This window comes from Chiloscyllium plagiosum, unplaced genomic scaffold (assembly GCF_037043375.1).
Source record: "Chiloscyllium plagiosum isolate Xiang-an unplaced genomic scaffold, Cpla_swu_hap1 HiC_scaffold_35, whole genome shotgun sequence".
Taxonomy (NCBI): Eukaryota; Metazoa; Chordata; class Chondrichthyes; order Orectolobiformes; family Hemiscylliidae; genus Chiloscyllium; species Chiloscyllium plagiosum.
Window position 1 is genome coordinate 66,010,929 of NW_028270173.1, and position 23,780 is coordinate 66,034,708.

The window sequence follows — 23,780 nt, forward strand, 5'->3', positions numbered from 1 at the left end:
CAAGGCAGCAGGAAGTATAGATGGACCAATGGATGTAAGGCTGGTTTGTGGGTGGAGTGGGCTGTGTTCATGATTCTCTGTAGTTTCTTTGGGTCTTGGGAACAGCAGTTGCCAAATCACAATGATATGCATCCAGATTGAATGCTTTTGTTGGGTAAGAGTCCTTGTGGACATGCCAAATTTCCTTCACCTTCTGAGGAAGAAAAGACATTCTTGAGATTTCTTGACCTTCAGGGAGAAGGTACAGAAGCCTGAACACACGCACCAGCCGGTTTTGAACACTTTCGACTCTACTGTTGTTAGAATACTGAATGGACTCACAAACTTTTAACATTTGCCTGTCCCTGTGTTTTTGTTTTTGTCGCTGTTTATCTATTATTTACTTATCTATGCTACCTAACTATGTAGTCTGCCTGTATTGCTCGCAAGGCAAAGCTTTTCACTGTGCCTCAGTACACGGGACAATAAATTCAATTCAACTTCAAACCAATGTGTCAATAAGAATAGACCAAGACAGATATTTGGTGATCATTCTTCCCAGGAACTTGATGCTCCCAACCATCTCCACCTCAACACCACGGATGGAGACAAGGGCGTGCCCTCCACTCCACTTCCTGAAATCAATGGCCAGCTGATTTATTTTGCTGATGTTGATGGAGAGATGGTCTTTACAGCATGCCACTGAACTTTGAATCTCTTTCCTTTGTTGTTTGGGATCTGACCAACAACAATGGTGTCATCAGCAACATTGTAAATAGAGTTGGAGTGGAATTAGCCCACATAGTCATGAGTGTCTCGGAGTATGCAGCCTTGCGGGCCGATAGTATTGAAGGTTATGGTGGAGGAGGTGCGATCACCTATTCTTACTGATCGCAGTCTGTGAGCCAGGAAGTCAAGGATCCATTACAGCATATTTAATGATATCTTTCATATTGGCAGGGCAGCCAGAATAGTACAAATTACTCCAAACGTGGCCTCACTTGTGTCTTTTCAGTTTTAAAAAAACAACTCATAATGACCATGGTCACATTGGGATTTGTTGGATATTCGTTATAGTAACAGGTCTTATAAGAGGAATCAGTGGAAACCCAGTTACAAATTAATTTTATTTTTAATGCAGTGTGTGCTGAGAATGTAATATTGAGTCATCTTGGGAGGAATCATTTTGCATGAATGAATAGTCACTTGACATTGATTTTTGCCCTGTCAGCTGTGAAGGCAGTTATGAAATGTGGGCTCATTGAATCATTGATTTATGATCATCCTGTGCAGAGCAAGGAATATAATATTACGGTTGCAGAGAAAGTCACAAAGAGCAAGGTCAACATTAAATTTGAAATTTGACAAGTCCATTCAGAAGTGTAACAACAGGAGGGAGGAAGATGTTCTTAAATATGTTTGCCCATGTTTTTAAAATTCTGTCTGATGGAAGAGGTTGGGAGAGATTATAACCAGGGTCGAAGAAGCCTTTGATTGTGTTGGCTGCCCCTCTGAGGCAGTGAGAATTATAATGGAGTCAATAGATGGGAAGTTGGCTTGTGTAATAAATTGGGCTTTGTTCGCAACTCTCACTAGTTTCTTATAGTCCCAGACAGAGTAGTTGCTAGACCAAGCTGTGATGCATCTGGTTAGAATGCTTTCTATGGGGTATTGATAAAACTTGGTCAGAGTCTTTACAGACATGTCAAATTTCCTTAGCTTCCTGAGAAAGTAGAGGCATTGTTGTGCTTTCTTGACCCTTATAGGTGGACCAGGACAGAGAGCTGAAAGTGCTCACAGCCCCATGGCACCAGTTCAATTTGCTGAGTCCTCTTATTGGGACCTTGAGACACGAGGCTCCCCAAGCAGGTGAAACATCAGGCGAATCCGAGGTGAACAGAGGACGCACTTTAGTGATACCCTCAAGGCCTCACTGGCAAAGTGCGACATTCCCACAGATACCTCAGGAATCGCTGGCCCAAGACCGTCCAAAGTGAAGGAACAGCATCTGGGAAGGCATTGAGCACCTCTAGATTTGCTATCAGGAGAAAATGGAAGCCAAGCAAAAACAGCGAAAGGGGTGCACTGCCACACCAATTCCCCATCCACCCGATCCCATGACCATTATCTGCCCCAAGTGGAACAGAGACTGCAGTAGTCTTATCAATCTGTATTGCTACCTACGGCTTCAGAGCGTAAGTGGAAGAGAGTCATCCTTGTCTATGAGGGCCTGCCGATGATGATAATGTCCTAGATTTGGAAGGTGCAGTCTAAGTCAGCTCGGAATATTTCCACAGTGTATCATGTCAGTTGGGCCTTAGTTTTGGAAAGAGTAAGTTGTGTATATAGTGTCATTCAAGTAGGTTGACTTAACTTGCATAGTGTCAAGCTTCTTGAATGTTGTTGGAGCTTCACTCAGCCAGGTTACTGTGGAATGCTTCATCTCACTCCACGCTGGTTCCTTGTAGATTGTAGGCAGACTTCATAGAATGAGAGTATGAGCTACTCAGTGTCACACATTTCTAGCCACTGACCTGCTTTTGTTATGACTGTTCTTATAAGGTTAATCTAATTCAATTTCTGATCAAAGGTTATTCCCAGCCTCTTGTTGATATGGAGTAAAACAATGATAATGGCATTGAATATTAAGTGACGTTGCTTAGATTCATTCTTAGTGGTGATACTTGTTCCCTGAGGCGTGTGTGTGGTGAACATTGCTTGTCACTTGTCGAAGAATTCTCTGAGGAGCAGGAGAATTGATGTTTCGTGCATGAACTCTTCATCAGGAAGAGTTTGAAATGTCGATTCTTCTGCTCGGATGCTGCCTGACCAGCTGTGCTTTTCCAGCACCACACACTTCGACTCGGATCTCCAACATCTGCAGTCCTCACTTTCTCCCAATTGCTTGTCACTTGTCGGTCCAAGTCTCGAACCTAGTCTGGATCTTTCAGCATTTGCCAATATATTGCAATGGTATTTGAAGAGACACTAGTTGCATCAACAGTTTTGCCATCATGAGTGATGATTGCAAATTCTAATCTTATGATGAAGGGAGGTTCATTGATGAAGGAGCTGAAGGTCGCTGTGCTTTGTGCGCTATACCAAGGAACTCCTGCAGAAATATATTGGAGCCAAGATTACCAACCTCCAGCAACAACACTGACAATGATTTTTGATGCTGCTTATTAGTTCAAACAGGGGAGATCTATTCTCCTTCCCAATTCTGTTGAAGTTACTCTTAGTGATGATTACTTAACTGATAAAATAGAATTGAGGATTTGATTTGATTGATTGTTATTACATGTGAATTAGTGAAAAGTTTTGTTTTGTGAGCAGTACAGGAAGAGCATAACAAACAAGGATGTACAGACCAGAGGGTACTTAGATAGAGTGTGGCATACAATGTTACTAATGCATGGAAGCAAGTTCAAACTTCGATTGAAATCAGAGAGGTCCAATCAGCAGGAAAGAAGCCGTTCTTCAACATGTTGCTGCATGTGTTTAAGCTTCTGTAACTTCTGGCTGAGGGAAGAGGTTAGACGAGGGTAAAGGAAAAGTCAGAAGAGTCTTTGATGATATTGGCAGCCTTTCTGTGGGAACGAGAGTGTAGATGAAGTCCATGGATGGGAGGTTGGCTTTCGTGATGTCTGGGCTGTGCACACAACCTTCTACACTTTCTAATAGTCCTGGGAAAAGCAGTTGCTGTTACACATCCCAAGAGAGAGCTTTCTATTGTAAAATTTGGTGAAAGTCCTTATGGATATTTTGAATTAGATTAGATTCCCTATGGTATGGAAACAGGCTCTTTCAGACCAAAAACTCCCACTGACCCTCCGAAAAATAACCCACCCAGACCCATTCCCCTCTGACTAATGCACCTAACATAACAGGCAATTTAACATGGCCAATTCACCTGGCCTGGACATCTTTGGACTGTTGGACGAAACTGCAGCACCTGGAGGAAACACTGGCAGACAAAGGGAGAATGTGCAAGCTCCACACAGACTGAGGTAGGAATCGAACCTGAGTCCCTGGCATCATGAGGCAGCAGTGCTAACCACTGAGATACCAAAGTTTCCTAAGTTTCCCAAGGAAAGAGAGATATTGTGCCTTCTTCACTGTCATATCTACGTGGGTGGTCCTGGACAGATTGTTGGTTATCGTCACGCCTAGGAATTTGACCCTTTCAACTCTCTCCACCTCAGCTCTTTGATATAGATAGAGGTGTGTTCTTCCCCTTTCTTCCTAAAGTCATTATAGTCATAGAATCAGAGAATCCTACGGTTCAGAGCCTTTTGGCCCAAACAGGTCCATGCCAACCAAAATATCCATCCACACAAACCCCATTTCCCTGCACTTGACCCATATCCTTCTAAACCTTTCTTATTTATATATTTGTCCAAATGCCTTTTAAATGTTGTTAATGTACCCACCTCAACCACTTCCGCTGGCAGCTCATTCCATATGTGTACCTCCCCCTGCGTAAAAAAGTTACCCCTCAGGTTATTTTTTATTCTTTAACCTTAAACTGATGCCCTCTAGTTTTTGATTTCCCCAACCCTGGGGAAAAGACGAAGTGTGTTCACCCTGTTCATGCTTCTCATGATCTTATACATTTCTATAAGATCCCCCTCATTCTACTAAGCTCGAAAGAAAAATGTCCTAGCTTGTCCAACCTCTCCCTATAACTCAGACCATTGAGTCCTGGCAATGTCCTTGCAAATTTCTTCTTCACTCTTTCCAGTTTAATAACACCCTTATTATAGCAAACTGGCCAAAACAGAACACAATACGCCAAGTCCAGCCTCACCAATGTCCTGTACAATTGCAACATAACTTACTAACTTCTATATTCAATGTCCTGACTGATGAAGGCCAGTGTGCTGAAAGCCGTCTTCACTGCTCTGTCTACCTGTGATTTCACTTTCACAGAACCATGCACCTGAATTTCAAGGTCCTTCTGTTCCACGACACTTCCTTAAGGCCCTATCACTCATCTTGAAACTCCTACCTTGATTTGACTTGTCAAAATGCAACACCTCAAACATATCAATATTAAACTCCATTTGCCATTTCTCGGCCCAGTTCCCCAGCTGATCAAGGCCCTGCTGCAAGTTCTGATAACCTTCCTCACTGTCCATGATATCGCCAATTTTAGTGTCACCTGCAAACCTTGTACATTCTCATCCAAATCATTGATACAGATTACAATCAGCAATGGGCCCCAGACAGACCCCTGAGGTGTGCCACTAGCCACAGGCCTCCAGTTCAACAAGCATCCTTCCACCCTCTGCTTCTGAACCTCAAGCCAATTGTGTATCCAATTTGTCAGCTCCCTCTGGATTCGATCTAACCTTCCAGAGCATCCTATCATGTGGAACCATGTCAAAGACCTTACTGGAATCCATATAGAAGTCAGCTACCACCCTGCCCTCATCAACCTTCCTGGTCACTTCATCAAAGAGCTCGAACAAATTTGTGAGGCAGGATCCCCCACTCACAAAGCCATGCTGATTATTCCTAATCAAACTCATGGCTTTCTGAATGCATGTATATCTTATCTCTCAGAATCTTTTCAATTAATTTACCTACCACAGATGTTAAGCTTACTGGTCTATAGTTCCCAAGTTTTTTTTGTTGCAGTGCTTCTTGACTAAGGGCATAACATTTGCCACCATCCGGTCTTCCAGGACCTCACCTATGGCAAATGATGATACAAATATATCAGCCAGGGCTCCTGCAATTTCTTCTCTCGCCTCTTGCAGTGTTCTTAGATATATCAGGTCAGGACCCGGAGATTTATCCAACTTCATATATTCTAATACATCCAACACATCCTCAACTGTGATATGGACTATCCTCAAGATATTACCACCACCCTCCCAAGTTCCCAACTCTTCATGTGTTTCTTCACGGTAAACACAGAGGAGAAATATTCAGTGAGGACCTTGCCCATCTCCTGTGGTTCCACCCATACATGTCCACTTTGGTCCTTAAGGGGTCCTATTCTCTTTCTAGTTATTCTTTTTCCTTTAATATACTTAAAAATCTCTTTGGATGCATCCTAATCTTTTCAGCCAAGGCTATCTCGTGTCCCCTTTTTTCCCTCCTGATTTCATTCTTCAGTAAACTTCTGTATCGCCTATACGTTCTCAGGGATTTCATAGATCCCAGCTGCCTTTATCTGTGCCATGACTCCTCTTTTCCCTGGTCAAAGCCTCAATATCTCTTGTCATCCAGGATTCTCTATTCCTGCCAACCTTGCCCTTCATCCTCACAGGAACATTTAGACCTTGAAGTCCAGGTGGTTTAGTTTTTCAAGTCCTCCCACTTGCCTGAGGTCCGTTTGCCTGCAAACAAACCACTCCAGTCAACCCCTGCACGTTTCTGGCCAATTCCATCAAAATGCACTTTGCCTCAATTTGGAAGTTGAACCTGATCAGTTCTTCTGTTTTGCTGACATTAAGTGAAAGATTGTTATCATTGCTACGTGACACCAGGCACTGCTGCCTCACAGCACCAGGGACCCAGCTTCAATTCCAGCCTCAGGTGTCTGTCTGTGTGGAGTCTCCACATTCTCCCCGTGTCTGCGTGGATTGCCTTTGGATGCTTCGGTTTCCTCCCACAGTCCAAAGATGTGCAGGTTAGGTGAATTGACCATGCTAAATTATCTGTAGTGTTAGCTGCACTAAATATAGGGTTGGGGTGGGTTACTCTTCGGAGGGTCGGTGGGACGAAGGACCAGTTTCCACACTGTAAGGAATCTAATCTGATCTAATCATCTCCTTCCTGTATTCTGAGGCATTATTCTTTGATTTCAGTCCTGCCGTGTTGACTTTGTCAGAAGGTTTTGAGATGGCAGTCGTATGAAATTTGCCCTTGTAGTCATGGGTGTACAGAAGGAACAGTTAGGGTCGAGTATGCACCCTTGTTTGAACAACGTAAGCAGCAGGCATTCTTTTATGCACCAGCTATTACATCATATTTCACATAACTACAGTGTTATGTCACAAACAAAACAATGAAATTTCAGATTTGAACAGACCTACATTTCTCAGAAGGAATTAGAACCAAAGGAGCAAATTGTCCTTATCATTATTTGTTACTCTTCTTATATGTACAGATGAATTACAGATGTAGAAGATAAAGTAGACATTGTTCACACTAGTTGTGGTGCCCTTTTTGTCAGCTTTAACAAATTCTTTGATCTCACTTCAGGCTATAAATCTATTTCATGTAAATTAAATAATATATTATTGAAAATAAAGCTTATTATTGTTGTTACACACATCTAATGTGCTGAAAATGTGTTGCTGGAAAAGTGCAGCAGGTCAGGCAGCATCCAAGGAGCAGGAGAATTGACGTTTCGGGCATGAGCCCTTCTTCAGGAATGAGGAAAGTGTGCCCAGCAGGCTAAGATAAAAGGTAGGGAGGAGGGAATTGGGGAGAGGGGCGTTGGAAATGCGATAGGTGGAAGGAGGTTAAGGTGAGGGTGATCGGCTGGAGTGGGGGTGGGGGCGGAGAGGTCCGGATGAAGATTGCAGGTTAGGAAGGTGGTGCTGAGTTCTAGGGTTGGGACTGAGACAAGGTGGGGGGAGGGGAAATGAGGAAACTGGAGAAATCTGAGTTCATCCCTTGTGGTTGGAGGGTTCCTAGGCGGAAGATTAGGTGCTCTTCCTCCAACCGTCATATTGTTATGGTCTGGTCCATCGCCTGCTGTGCACACCTTTATCTTAGCCTGCTGGGCACACTTTCCTCATTCCTGAAGAAGGGCTCATGCCCGAAACGTCGATTCTCCTGTTCCTTGGATGCTGCCTGACCTGCTGCGCTTTTCCAGCAACACATTTTCAGCTCTGATCTCCAGCATCTGCAGTCCTCACTTCCTTCCACATACATCTAATGTGTCAATGAATTTCACATATGGAGAGGATTTTTCCTTCCTAAATCCAAATTACACTTCCGAAGATCCAATTTCAAGCAACATTACAAAAGAAATTCAAGAGTGAGAAATGTATGGTCTACTCTCATCTTGGCAGTAATTTTGCAAACTCACGTCTTTTACAATTACAAGTATTACAAGTGAAATAGCCTTGAAAAGAAACATAAAATACGACTGTTTGTTCAGAGTCTGGCACTAATTTCAATCATTACACAATGCCCATGGGTGATTTGATATTCCCCTCCTCTATGAATTGGAGCTTGTGCTGAAACTATAATACTTGCATGTCTGCAGCACTAACAGACAACATTGATGATACTTAGATATGGCTGAACCGGTGATCATTAAGATAATAAACATCTACTACCCTATTCTTGCCATAGTTGGTGTTCCTGGTAAGCATCTAATAATTATTCATATCATATGCTACATTGCTTTCCACATCACTACTCTGATAATTAATGTACATTCTGCGTAATACTTGATTTGATTTGAAAATTTCATGAAATGGCCCAGATTTTTAGTCGGTAGTTATGGCACAGTAGATCTTGGCAACCATCTTGGCATGATTTTACAGCTGTTAAATTTTCGATGTATTTTTAAAAATAATAGCGTGTGGAAAATGTAAAATTCAAACTAGGTCAGTCATGAATTAGTGCCTGCCTCTACAGCGGCTACAATAATGCAGTCAGTCAACGAGCAGGGTCTATATGATAGGAAAATTCATACTTCCATTTATATCATGGTGTTTATAGAAGCCTGAAATAATTGTCAGTATTGTGTAAGAATGATTGAGAGACAGAACCGTTACACAGTTTTTTAAAGCACAAAGTACAAACGAGAAACAAAGAAACTGTTTCTAATTTTGTCAGTTGATTAATGTACGAATGTTAAGGGAAGTCACATTTCTGCTGTTTCTTTTATTGAATGCTCCCATAGAAAGACTTATAGATTTGAATTGTGTTACAGATTAGAATCCAGAGACTTTGCAAAGTTTTAATCCTAAAATCTATTGAAGATGCTGATTTCAGGATAGAGGGAAAAAATGCTCATTAAATTTTGTTAATTAATGAGAAACAGAATGCATGTTTCTAGGTAGCATGGTGGTTCAGTAACGGCATGGTGGCTCAACGGCAGCACGATGCTATCTCACAGCGCCAGGGACCCGGGTTCTATTCCAGCTTCAGGCGACTTTGTGAAGTTTGCACATTCTCCCCGGGCCAGAGTGGGTTTGCTCTGGGATGTTCCCAAAGATGTCCAGGTTAAGGTGAATGGGCCATGCTGAATTGCCCATAGTGTTCAGGGATGTGTAGATTTGGTGCATTAGTCTGGGAAAATGAGTAATAGGATAAGGGGATGGGTCTGGGTGGGATACTCTTCAGAGGGTTGGTGTGTTTCTACACTGTAGGGATCCTATGATACCAAATGCCTTTTTCACTATCTGTTGATTCCTGAAAGACTGCCTCCACAATCTCCTCCGCTATCTTCTTCAGACCCTGGGACGGAGCCATCTTCTAGGTCATTTATCCACCTTCAGGTCTTTCAGCTTCTCCTTCGTGATGGTTCCTACACTCACCTCTGCCCACCTCACTGTGTTGACGTTCTGGTATAATACTGGTGTCTTCTGCTGTGAAAACTGATGTGAAGTACCTAATCAAGTCCTCCATCCTTTCTTTATTCACTATTGCTGCATATCCAACATCGTTTTCCTGCTGTCCAATGTCTACTTTTGACCTTTTCTTACCTTTTAAATAGCTAGAAAGCTCTCACCATCTTATTTTATATTACTAGCTATCTTACCTCAAAATGGTGGAGACAGGTTGAACTGAAGTTGTTCAAAGTTAATTTAAGGTGTGCAGAGGTAAAAGTAAAAGATTGACACTGATAATAAATCTGATGTAGGCACAATTGCTCAAATAATCTATAATTACAATATGCTGTGATATGCTACAATATACCTCATCTCCTTTTATTGTGACTTTATGATTCTGTAATTCTGACAACCAGAAATGGCATTAAGATTGGAATTTAACTGAGACAGCTGGTACTTTTACATATAGAATAAAATGTGTCACATATCATGGAACAGGATAGGGCCAGCTTTAAAAGTTCAGAGTATTAGTAAATGCAATGATCATATGTGTGCTAAAATGCAAGCCGCAGTATTAATATATATAATAATTCAAGAAGGGACTGTGATGCATATTGATATCTAATCCAGGGGCTATAATTAACAAGGACTTAACAAATGATAACAGAGCAAGCGTTTTCTTCTGCCACATTGATTACATATTGGGATTTGGGGATGAATGCCCAAAATGCTTCTTTCTGACATTAGTCAGGGGTAAATGTAGAGTAATATGGTAGGGGAATGGGTCTGGATGGGTTACTCTTTGGAGGGTCGGTGTGGACTTGTTGGGCCAAATGGGCTGTTTCCACACTGGAGGCATTCTATGAATGAATGCTTCAAATCAGCTGCACTTATCACTTCACCAGACTTTCAATTTGCTCATGTGACTGGGAATGAACCTCACCTAATATAATGTGGAAAAGCTGGAATTTGATCCACTGGAAATCTATAGGTCTAGGTTTGACATTGTCCAGATAGTTTCATTATTTTCTTTCCTTTCTGAAATAACTAACAAGAGTGAATGAAAATATCTGCAATGGATATGTTATTTTTTAGAATTCTATGATACAAAATAAATTTCAGTGAGGAACTAATTTATAAGTGATTGTGCCTTTACTTTTACAGCTAATTTTATAACAACAATAATCCTCTCACGTGGCAAATGTGGTCTCTCGAAATGCATTAGTCATTACCTGGTGGCAATGGCAGGGGCTGATCTAATGGTCCTGATATTTGAAGTAATTCTGCTGGAGATTAAGGATGCTTATTTCCCATATTCATTTCTTAACTATACTCCTATCTGCAGTCTCAATCTGGCCATGCTTTTTGTTGCTATTGACTGCTCTGTCTGGCTAACTTTAGCTTTCACCTTTGATCGATTTGTTGCCATTTGTTACCAAAACCTGCGCACAAAGTACTGTACTGAGAAAAATTCAATTGTAGTCATAGCTGTAGTGTGTTCCATAAGTATTTTACAAAATATTCCAATCTACTTCATATACGAACCTCGGGATGTGATTAATCAGTTGCCATGGTCGTGCTACGTAAAATCAAGTTTCTATATCCTTCCCATATGGATTGCATACTTTTGGCTGGAAACCATTTTAACACCATTTGCACCATTTGTGTTGATTGTATTGCTCAATGCACTGACAATCAGGAATATTTTGCTGTCAAGCAAAGTGAGAAGCAGACTGAGAGGACATAGAAATGACCAGAATCACATTGACCCAGAGGTGGAAAACCGAAGGAAATCAATCATATTACTGCTCTTTATATCAGGAAGCTTTATACTGTTATGGATGGTGTTTTTTGTATGTTTCATATGCGTACATTTTACAGATGTTCAATTTTTAGAGGATAATTACAATGATTCGTTCACTATTGCAGAACAGTCCGGGTATATGCTCCGCTGTTTAAGTTCTTGCACAAATACGTTCATATATGCTGTATCTCAGAAGAAATTCAGACACGAAATTAAAAATATGCTTAAGAGTCCTCTCTCAATCTTTATAAAACTAATTAATAAATAGTTTCAAAAATCCAAAATTGTAATTGCATCCTTCAATGTCAGAGAATGTATTCAATTGAATTGTACATATCCATGGAGTTAATTGTCCTATCATATTACCCAAAATTAGAAAGTATACCAAGTTCGGATAAATGGAATTGAGCTGGAATACAATGTAGGTAAAAACAATGACTGCAGATGCTGGAAACCAGATTCTGGATTAGTGATGCTGGAAAAGCACAGCAGTTTCAGGCAGCATCCGAGGAGCAGGAAAATCAATGTTTCAGGCAAAAGCCCTTCATCCTGGAATACAATGTGTTGACTGGAGAAAAATATAATTCATCAGACATTAATGCAGGTGCAAAATCCAGCTGTTCAGTATACATAATGGATGGTTGAAATGGATGTTTTGGAACTATTTTTATTTAATCCACAACCCTCTTCAAGATCACTGAACAAAGAATGACGAAGTCAATGTTTAAAGATGCGGAACCTGATAAGATGTGATGGGAAATGACAGCCGACAGGTATTTGGACAAAGTGTTTGAGAATAGTCCCAACAATGTTTTGATAGACTCATTGTGGCAAGAGTTTAGATTAGAGTGATGCTGGAAAAGCACAACAGGTCAGGCAGCATCCGAGGAACAGGAAAATTGACATTTCAGGCAAAAGCCCTTCATCAGGAATGGGCTTTTGCCTGAAACATTGATTTTCCTGCTTCTCGGATGCTGCCTGACCTGCTGTGCTTTTCCAGCACCACTCTAATCTAAACTCTGGTTTGCAGCATCTGCAGTCCTCACTTTCGCCTCATTATGGCAAGAATAAGACGTGCAATTCAAGTAGTGATTGGCAAGACAATACTGGTGCACTTACAGCAATTATAAATACAATCCATAAATTCTGATTTGGAAATTGTCGAGAGCCAGGGAGCAAAATTTATGTCTCATGGAAATATTTCTGCAGATGGAAGATGAAACATTGAATCAATGTGGTCACACGACAGATTAAGCAGACCAAAAGAGCATGGGTAATCATCAGGCAGTGTAGAGGAAAGTAGGTAGTGCAGGAGTCCCCTGTGGCCACCCTAGTATCTAACAGCTATAGCATTCTGGTTACTGTTGGTCACATGACTGTTCAGGGGAACACAGTAGCAGGAAGTTTCATGGCACCATGTCCAAGACAGAAGGAAAAAGGACAGCAGGGATTTAGTAGTTGTGGAACACACAGGTATTTCTGCAGCAGTAAAAGGGATCCGAGGATGATGCAATGGTATGGTCAGAGATATCACTGAATGGCAACAGAGGTGCTGAAGCAGCCCAGCACATTTGGTACATATTGGTACCAACAACATGGATAGCAAAAGGATAAAGTCCTGAAAGCAGAATTTAGAGAGTTAGGAAGCGCATTATTATCTTTTGGGTTCTGTTTGTTAACCACTGGATTATGTCTGCTGCAATGTGCGAGTAACTATAAGAATAGAAAGTTATTCCACATGAATGCATGGCTGGAAAGATGTTGCAGGAGAGGGGGCTTTAGATTCCTGGGGCATTTTTGGGATGGGTGGTGGGATCTGTAAAATGCAGAAGGGTTGCATCTGAACCTGAATAGTACCAGTTTTGCTGATGCTGTTGGGGAGATTTTACACTAATTTAGCAGGGGATGGAATCTAGACCACATGTTCAGCAAAGGATGATGAATGGCCAAATTTAGAAATGGCATTACATGTGTCAGGAAGGCATGGATATTATAGGCCAGTTAGGGGACAAGGGACTTTATTTTAATGTTCGGAATCTGATGAACAAGACAGAGGAGATGAATGCACAAGTTTAAACATGGGGATATGATGTCATTGCTCTCACTGCGACAGAGTTGAGAGAGGTCAGAAATGCATAATAATCTTTGAGGAGACAGGCTCTTCAAGCTGAGACAGGGAAGGGGGCAAAAGCAGAGGTGTCACAATGTTCATCAGGAATTCATTACAGCAATAAGGAGTGATGATCTCTTTCAAGCTCCTCAAATGAAGTCATATGGGTTGAAATTAAGAACTAAACAGATGTAATCACAATGTACAATAGACTCCCAAACAGCCCAAGAAAAATTAAAGATCAGATAGGTTGGGAGATTTCCAGAAAGTGTAAAAGTAATAGGCTTCTGGTAAGGGGAGGGATTTCCACATGCCCAACACTAATTGGGGCAGTCGTAGTTTGGAAGATTTCAAATGTATTCAGAACTGCTTTGTTTTAGCCAGAAAGTAGAAGGCCTACAGGAAAGAGGGCAGTCCTGGAGTTTGTTTTAATTCATTTACGGGATGAAAGCTCATCCCTAATTGTCCATAGGGCATTTAAGATTAGATTCCCTACAGTATGGAAACAAGCCCTTCAGCCCAAATCAACCTTCCAAAAAGTAGCCCACCCAGACCCACTCCCTTTATTTACCCCTAATGCACCTGACAGTGTGGGCAATGTAGAATGGCCAATTCATCTGACCTGCATATCTTTGGATTGTGGGAGGAAACCCATACAACATGGAAAAAAGGTGCAGGCTCCACACAGACAATTGCCTGAGGCTAGAATCGAACCCAGATCCCTGGTGCTGTGAGGCAGCAATGCTAACCACTGAACCACCATGCCACCCATACTTAAGAGTCAACCACATTGTTGTGGGTCTGGACTCACATATAGGATGACAGTTTCCTTCCCTCAAGGCCATTAGTGGCGAGGGTGACCAGGGTCAGGGACATGCTGGTTGGCGGGGTCTGGGATAGACGCTACCGCAGGTCAGATAGAGCAGGACAGCTATACATGTCCAGTTCATGGCTACTGCCATTCAATGTCTTAAAATGGCGGTGCTCGGATCTGACACAGTGCACCAGTTGGAGGATGCTCAGATATGCAGTGGAAACCCATCCACGTGTACCCCTGCCTGGGTGAAATTTCACATTGGCCCCAAGGTCCCGTACTTTCCCCGGGAATCTGTGCCCCACAACCTGGGCGGCACGGTGGCACAGTGGTTAGCACTGCTGCCTCACAGCGCCAGAGACCCGGGTTCAATTCCCGCCTCAGGCGACTGACTGTGTGGAGTTTGCACATTCTTCCCGTGTCTGCGTGGGTTTCCTCCGGGTGCTCCGGTTTCCTCCCACAGTCCAAAGATGTGCAGGTCAGGTGAATTGGCCATGCTAAATTGCCCATAGTGTTAGGTAAGGGGTAAAGGTAGGGGTATGGGTGGGTTGCGCTTCGGCGGGGTGGTGTGGACTTGTTGGGCCGAAGGGCCTGTTTCCACACTGTAAGTAATCTAATCTAATCTAAACCTGAGCCGCCTCCGGGATTTTAGCATTGTCCCCCTCAGGCACGTGACACAGAAGACCCTGTACAGGCTGCTGCTGCACACCGTCTACCTCTTCTCCTTCATCTACCACCTGGATACTCCTTGGCGTGCCCATTTGCCACCGGGTGGTGAGGATCCCCAGTAGATGGCTTTCTACGTGGGAGTCCTCCCCCTTTCTCTCCGGGATTTAGGGTGGAGAGTGCTGCACACAGCGTCGCCTGCAACTGCAGATTGCAGTGGTTCACAGACTCCCAGCCCAACTGTTTGTTCTGTGGTGCTGTGGAGTCCATGGACTATGTATATATACTGGGTGTGCGCTCGCACTCCCATTTTGATCTTCTTAAAAACCTTCTCCTCTCCTTTTGGTTGCACTTCGGGGGGGGGGGGGGGAAGATGGGGGGGTGGTAGTGGGAGGGTGGGTCAGAGGATCACCTTGTGGGTCTGCTCCTGGGCCTGGCCATACTAGCCATAAACAGGTCCAGGCAGCAGGCTGTGGAGGGGGCCATTAGGGTCGATTGCCTGTCCCTCTTCCATGGTTACGTCCGTACCCGGGTCTCCCTGGCAAAGGAGCACACGCTGTCCACCAACAGCCTTGAGATTTTCAGGGAAAGGTGGGCTCCGCAGGGAGTGGATTGCATTATTTTCCCCTCCACCTCTATTTGGATTTAATCCCTAGGTAAAAACAATGACTGCAGATACTGGAAACCAGAGTCTAGATTAGAGTGGTGCTGGAAAAGCACAGCAGTTCAGGCAGTACTGCTCCTCGGATGCTGCCCGAACTGCTGTGGTTCTGATTCGATGCTGCCTGAACTGAGTGGGCGGCATGGTGGCACAGTGGTTAGCACTGCTGCCTCACAGCGCCAGAGACCCGGGTTCAATTCCTGACTCAGGCGACTGACTGTGTGGAGTTTGCACATTCTCCCCGTGTCTGTGTAGGTTTCCTCCGGGTGCTCCGGTTTCCTCCCACAGTCCAAAAATGTGCAGGTCAGGTGAATTGGCCATGCTAAATTGCCCGTAGTGTTAGGTAGAAGAGGTAAACGTAGGGGTATGGGTGTGTTGCGCTTCGGCGGGTCGGTGTGGACTTGTTGGGCCGAAGGGCCTGTTTTCACACTGTAAGTAATCTAATCTAGACCCTTGGATTTAAACCCTGCCCACCCCTCCACTGTTTGATCATGCAGCATTGCCCCTTGATGTGAAGGGCAATGCTTGTCACTGGCCACTCGGGTGTTTCCTTTCTTCCTGGTGGTGGAATATAAATAAAGATTTACACACTTGTTGTTTTTCACTGTGTCTGACACCTGCACATACACGACATGGGTGCTGGGGAAAAATAAGCACTGCTGCTGTCAGGGGGTGGTATGGGGGAGGGGGGAGAAGAGAAGAAACCAAGCGTGTCAGAGGTTTTGCTCACTCTGAGGAAGCTGGATCGGTGAGAGTGAAAGACTCTCCGAGGGAAAAAGAAAACAAAAAAAAAATATAGACAAGACCCCTGGGTCGAATGGGATTTATCCTTGGATTCTCTGGAAAGCATTTGGCTTCAATCTTTATGTCATCACTGTCGACAGGAATGGTGCCAGAAGACTGGAAAATAGCTAATATAGTTTCCTGTTTAAGAAGGAGAGTCAGGACAACCCTGGTAAATGTAGGCCAGTGACCCTTACTTTGGTTGTGGAAAACATTATAAGAAATAGGATTTATAACCATCTGGAAAGGAATAATTTGATTAGGGTTAGTCAACACGGTTTTGTGAAGGGTAAGTCATGCCTCACTAACTTTATTGAGTTCTTCGAGAAGGTGGATGAGGGTAAAATGGTTGATGTGGTGGATATATAGAACATAGAACATAGAACATAGAACAATACAGCACAGAACAGGCCCTTCGGCCCACGATGTTGTGCCGAACATTTGTCCTAGCTTAAGCACCCATCCATGTACCTATCCAATTGCCGCTTAAAGGTCACCAAAGATTCTGACTCTATCACTCCCACAGGCAGTGCATTCCAGGCCCCCACCACTCTCTGGGTAAAGAACCCACCCCTGACATCTCCCCTATACCTTCCACCTTAAATTTATGTCCCCTTGTAACACTCTGTTGTACCCGGGGAAAAAGTTTCTGACTGTCTACTCTATCTATTCCTCTGATCATCTTATAAACCTCTATCAAGTCACCCCTCATCCTTCGCCGTTCCAACGAGAAAAGGCCTAGCACTCTCAACCTATCCTGGTATGACCAATTCTCCATTCCAGGCAACATCCTGGTAAATCTTCTCTGCACCCTCTCCAAAGCTTCCACATCTTTCCTAAAGTGAGGCGACCAGAACTGCACACAGTACTCCAAATGTGGCCTAACCAAAGTCCTGTACAGTTGCAACATCACTTCACGACTCTTGAATTCAATCCCTCTGCTAATGAACGCTAATACACCATAGGCCTTCTTACAAGCTCTATCCACCTGAGTGGCAACTTTCAAAGACCTATGAACATAGACCCCAAGATCCCTCTGTTCCTCCACCTCACTAAGAACCCTACCGTTAACCCTGTATTCCACATTCTTATTTGTCTTTCCAAAATGGACAACCTCACACTTGACAGGGTTGAACGCCATCTGCCACTCCTCAGCCCAGCTCTGCATCATATCCAAGTCCCTTTGCAGCCGACAAGAGCCCTCCTCACAATCCACAACTCCACCAATCTTCGTATCATCTGTAAATTTACTGACCCACCCTTCGACTCCCTCATCCAAGTCATTAATAAAAATTACGAACAGCAGAGGACCCAGAACTGATCCCTGCGGAACTCCACTTGTAACTGGGCTCCAGGCTGAATATTTACCATCTACCACCACTCTCTGACTTCGACCGGTTAGCCAGTTTTCTATCCAATTGGCCAAATTTCCCTCTATCCCATGCCTCCTGACTTTCCGCATAAGCCTACCATGGGGAACCTTATCAAATGCCTTACTAAAATCCATATATACTACATCCACTGCTCTACCCTCATCCACATGCTTGGTCACCTCCTCAAAGAATTCAATCAGACTTGTAAGGCAAGACCTACCCTTCACAAATCCGTGCTGGCTGTCCCTAATCAAGCAGTGCTTTTCCAGATACTCATAAATCCTATCCCTCAGTACCCTTTCCATTACTTTACCTACCACCGAAGTATACTTTAGTAAGGTGTTTGATGAGGTCCACATGGTAGGCTATTGCACAAAATACAGAGTTTTGGGATTGAAGGTGAATTGGATCAGAAATCGGCTAGCTGAAAGAAGACAGAGGATGGTGGTTGATGGGAAATGTTCACCCCAGAGCTCAGTTACCAGTGCTGTGCCACAAGCATCTGACTAGGGGCTACTGCTGTTTGTCATTTTTATAAATGATCTGAATGTGGGCGTAGAAGGTGGGTCAGTAAATTTGCATATGACACTAAAGTAGGCAGAGCTCTGGATAGTGCTGAAGGATGTTGTGGATTACAGAGGGACATAGATAAGATACAGAGCTGGGCTGAGAAGTGGCAAATGCGGGAAAGTGTGAGGTAGTTCACTTCAGAAGAAGTAATAGGAATGCAGAGTACTGGGCTCATTGTAAAACATCCAGGTTGATAGGGTAGTTGAGAAGGCATACGGTATGTTGGCATTTATTGGTTGAGGGATTGCGTTTCGGAGCCATGAGGTCAGGCTTCAGCTGTACAAGACACTGGTAAGACTGCACCTGGAGTATTGCGTGCAGTTCTGGTCTCCGCATTATAGGAAAGATGTGAAAGCTTTGGAAAGGGTTCAGATGAGATTTACGAGGATGCTGCCTGGTATGGAAGGAAAGTTTTATGAGGAAATGCTGAGGGAACTGAGGCTGTTTTTGTTGGAGCGAAGAAGGTTGAGAGGTGACTTAACTGAGACATATAAATAATCAGAGGGTTAGATAGGGTGGACAGTGAGAGCCCTTTTCCTTGGATGGAGAAGGCTAACAATGAGAGGACATAGCTTTAAATTCAGGGGTGATAGATTTAGGACAGATATTAGGGGTAGTTTCTTCACTCAGAGTACTAGGGGCATGGAACGCCCTGCCTGCAACAATAGTAGACTCACCAACGTCAAGGGCATTTAAATGGGCATTGGAAATACATATGGATAATAATGAAATGGTGTAGGTTAGATGGGCATCATATTAATTTCACAGGTCGGCGCAACATCGAGGGCCGAAGGACCAGTACTGTGCTGTAACGTTCTATGTTCCATGTTCTAAATAAAGAACTGTCATGCCGTATAGATGATCAAATGTTTGCATTGCAATCAGCTGAACTCCACTCTCTGTCATACACAACACTTACTGAAATGCACCACCCAGCTGAATGTGGTTAACAGCTAACATTATGCACAAAGTGGATGATGCATGAAAATCGTTGGATTTTTCACAAATTCGGTTCAGTTTGTGTCTCCGCACATTTTAGAAACTGGGTGGTCTGCACACAAAACAGATTGATTCCCTGAGCTCAGGGCCTGACATATAGCTAAGCAACAATGCTCCCATAGATATCAGGTCCGTTGCTCCTGCAAGACGCAGGACAACCTGGATAGCCCTGAACTTACTATAAAACCACTTTAGGTTCACACAGAGAGAATGTCACATCTTTGTGTCAGCTGAAGTTAGAAGAATATTTGGAATGCAACTTTTTTGAAAAACAGACAGCAAGAGTGTTGAAGAAATGTATTCAGCTTCTGTGACTGGTCAATTATGAGGCAGATGCGACATAATCAGAGGATTTTATGGAATGATTAGATTTGGTTGCATTGACAGAAAAACATGCTGAATGAAACTGGTAAGAGTCAATGTTCAATAAGTACCGGATCCAACATTGTCACCCTTCTGTGCTAAAGAATTCCACAGATTAACCATCCTCAGAGTTTTCTTGAGGACATATTTCTTCACCTCTGCCTAAAAATGCATGACCACTTACACTGATGTAATACCATCTTGACCTATACTCTGCAACAAGGGGAAACAGCATCTCCTCATTTACTATGTCCAGTCCCTTAAGCAACTTATATGTTTCAATAAAGTCTACACTCATTCTTCTAAATTCCTATCAGTACAGGGCCAAAATACCCAACTTGTTCTCATAAGACAATCCTACCATACTGAGCTCAGCCGAATGAACCCTCTGTGGGCTGCCTTAAGTGTCAACATATCGTTCCTTAGGTTGGAGGTTGCTGTAGAGGCCTGTGACAAAAGTTGACAAAATGGCTGCCTGGGGCTTTTTAGCTGATATATGATGGGCGAAAGGGGCTGCCAGCTAGATATAGCAGATGTTCACAGCCAGACTTGTAGTCTCCATACTGGATTACATAATGAAAGGTCCCATGCGGCATCATAAAATAGTCCTGGAGAGAAAAAGCAGAGGAATTTAATCAGATTTCTGTAATCAAGCAGCGGGACACTCAGGAGCTGGTATTGAATTATAAGGAGCATAGTTTGAGTAGACAAACAGAATTTATATGCTTGCAGGAAGGACCAATGCCACATGTTAACAGTATGGGGCAGGAAGTTTAGAGGAGAGGTCGGTTTAATGTTTTTTTTTTCACAGAGAGGGTGCTGAGAATCTGGAAATCATTGCCTTTAATGGTGGTAGAGGCATAAACTCTTATAATATTTATTAAGTATTTAGATGTGCCCTTGCAATTACAAGGCTTATGAGACCATGGGCTAAGCACTGGGACTAGAATAGTTATGTACTTGTTTTTGAATCAATGAGCAGAATAACATTTTTCTGAGGTGTTGATCTCTGTGACTATGATTTCTGCAGACTCTTATATTAACATATTTATATAAGTAATTAATTGTGACCCCAGTAGTGAACTCTGTAGCACTGCACTGTTACATAAATAATGACACATATGATATAAACAATCCAACTAATCATTGACATCTGCAATACAATGTGAATATTTTCGTACATCTGTCCAAAGAGAGAGGGACAAATCCACTCCAACTACATATCACCTCACAAGCCATTGATCAGTCATCAGCATGCAGTACCAATCATCAACAATGCACACAAATAGACTCAATTTCTATTCTTCCAGTGTCATTGGTAACAAATTACAATGGAAACATGGCCCAAATATCGATGTAAGGATTGGAATTATGAGAGGTGTGAGTGACTGCTTTCCAGTCAACGTTTGACAAAGAACAACTGAGGAAATTGAAAGCAATGGTTTTAAATGGGGAAGTGACTGACCGGGTTGGATCATGCCTGTCACAAAGGCAAACAGATGTGGTCATTGCTAGCTGGCTATCTATGAAATGGGCTATAATTTCAGCCACTTCCTTGGGGATTGCCACAGTTACAACCATCTTCACATGCTGTGTCAATGATGTTCTCCCATTGTTATGTTAGAAACGTGGGTGTCCACTGATAATTGCATGGTGCTCCATATTATTTAAAGATCCTCATTTTATGGAATAGTTAACTTCAAGTAATCCCCCAGCAAAACTCGCAGTATGACAGAATTTTCCTGATATAAAGTTGTACTAAGGGAGGGCAACTATGTCCAGAGTCAACCTGTCATTAGCAATATGAGAGCACTGTTAACATGAGACTTCTGCCAGCACTGTCTTTGTACTTTAGTGTATTTAAAATTTGGTGTTAGTTTGAAGTTTTCCACTGTAATTTACTGCAAAAACGAGTGACAATAAATCATTCAACTCAAAATAAATCAAAGAAAGAGTAAGAAGAAACCAAACAAATTAAGTGATTAAAATAAAGGTGCACAAGAACGGACTAAAAAAAATTATTTCTGCACAGACAAAAGTTCAAAACTTTAATAACTAGTCAGGGGATTCCTAAATGAAAGAGACAAGGAAAATTGGTGACACGAGAGTAATATGTTAAGTACCCGTCCCGGAGGGGAAAAAAAAATTGAAGCAAAGTAAATAAGCTGTTTCCTCGGACTGAGGGGGAAACCATTGCTTGATAACTTGCTGCTTTGTGACAAATAAGTAATTAACATTGCCTGCAGAAGGAATGTCCTGTGGTGAAACGGTTAATTGTTGGAAAATCGTGATTAAAACAGACACGTATCATCGAACTGGGACGTTACTGCATGATACAGACTTAACGATTCCAGAAGTACCAATCATTGTTGGAGATGAAGCATCATCAATAATGTCACATCAGAAACTTCACAAGACAGAAAATCCTATCAGAAATCAACTCAAGGATTCTTTCATAGCAGAAATCCAAAGAGCCTCGCTAGAACTGCATGTGCGACTGAAAGGATTGAAATCTGGACATCCAGAGGAGACTGTTGTTTGAAATCATCGCTAAATTCCAAGTTAATCATGTAACAGCTAAGTTGAGTTGTGAGGCTTAACTTGCTTACAATGAGGAGACTTTTTTTTATTGTAGATTGATACATATCAATAAATATAATGGTTTCAATATTGATTGTCTGTTAGATTTCTTAATAAGTAGCCGAATAAGGGGTGGTATGGTGGCTCAGTGGTTAGTACTGCTGCCTTACAGCGCCTGGTTCCAGCCTCGGGCGACTGTGTGGAGTTTGCACATTCTCCCTGTGTCTGCGGGGGTTTCCTCGCACAGGCCAAAGATGTGCAGGTTAGATTAGTTGGACATGCTAAATTGTCCCATAATGTTATAGGATGTGTGGGTGAGGCGCATTAGGCAAATATGTGGTATGGGGGTGGGTCTGGGTGGGTTGCTGTCCAGAGGGTCGGTATGGAATTGTTCAGCAGAACGGCTGTTTCCACAATGTGGGAATTCTCACTCGAGTTAAAGGTAGCTTGTGGTAATAACACACTTGAGCAAACCGCTCAGTAAAATTCAAAGTTTCCCGAATTCTACAGTAAAAAGCATCCTGAAAAAAAGCTAGACGGTTCCACAAAAGAAAATACATTTTATATCCAATGCATGTGTACAAATATTAGTGTATCAATAATAATTGCTTCGGCTGCTGTCCTCCAGAAATATCTCCCCAAATTGTCACTTTTTTAATAAAATTGCTCCTAACAATGAAAATCTTGCTTCATGATAAATTAGTCATATGAAAAAAAAAAATTATACCTTGTCCTAAACGTTTGTTTATAAGAAACATCAGCAAAGACTTTGGCACGCATGACTTTAGTAAAAAAGGGCATGAAAATACAAAATCTTCTCGGTGACTTTGGCAAATATGACCATTCCTTCACCACGGTTCCTGATGAATCCTTGCATTCTCTGTATGCGAGCACCTCCACCAGAAGAAAGCAGGAGTTAAAGAAGACAGCCGACCATCACTTACTGAAGGACACGTGGTTAATTTCACAGCAATACCGCTCTGCAAGTTATCTGACGTGAGCAGGGAAAACAAAGCTGGATATTGCAGTTTGAAGTTTCATTCTGTTCTTGGCCGCATGTTATTGGAAACTCGACCGAGAACCGGTTCCGTTGCGAAGATGTTTAGACCCTCCTCCGGCCCGCCACATAATCAGGGTTTTACCAGAGTCATAACACACATGTGTCTGTGTCTGCACAGAACACTTCCGGGAGCAGTGACCACTGAATCCTGCAAACCATTGCTTGGTATTTTTTGGCAATCGCACCACTGAGATCATAGAATAAGTCAATTAATTCACTATTGGTTCAGGCAGTGCATGACTTACGTGTGTATTATGTGGGGGGTGGGGGGTTCACCCGGCGTTAAGGCCCGAAATAGTATTACATATTCGTCTAAAATAAAGCTTTCATTACAGATCATTCATGACTTAATGACTTGTAAAGTAGCTTTCTAATATTATTCTACCTCTTGTATATTATCATTGCAATATCAAGGGCTGAAAGGTATTTCCATTTTCATGTTACTAATTCAGTATTAAACTTTGTCGTCAGCCCTTGTGCAGTATTAA

At 42.7% G+C, this 23,780-nt stretch overlaps 1 protein-coding gene across 1 annotated transcript; it reads left to right on the forward strand.

The window, feature by feature from the left end:
• The first annotated feature begins 8,243 nt into the window (after positions 1–8,243).
• Positions 8,244–11,581, forward strand: LOC148141075 (putative G protein-coupled receptor 139). Its single transcript, XM_087979075.1, has 2 exons — positions 8,244–8,313; positions 10,674–11,581. The coding sequence occupies exons 1-2, from the start codon at positions 8,244–8,246 to the stop codon at positions 11,579–11,581; spliced, it is 978 nt and encodes a 325-aa protein (XP_087835201.1).
• The last annotated feature ends 12,199 nt before the right edge of the window (positions 11,582–23,780 follow it).

Coding starts and splice junctions, on each gene's coding strand:
- LOC148141075 (XM_087979075.1), top strand. CDS start 8,244: ATGGCTGAACCGGTGATCATTAAGATAATAAACATCTACTACCCTATT. Junction 8,314..10,673: donor TGCCATAGTTGGTGTTCCTG/GTAAGCATCTAA, acceptor TTACTTTTACAG/CTAATTTTATAACAACAATA.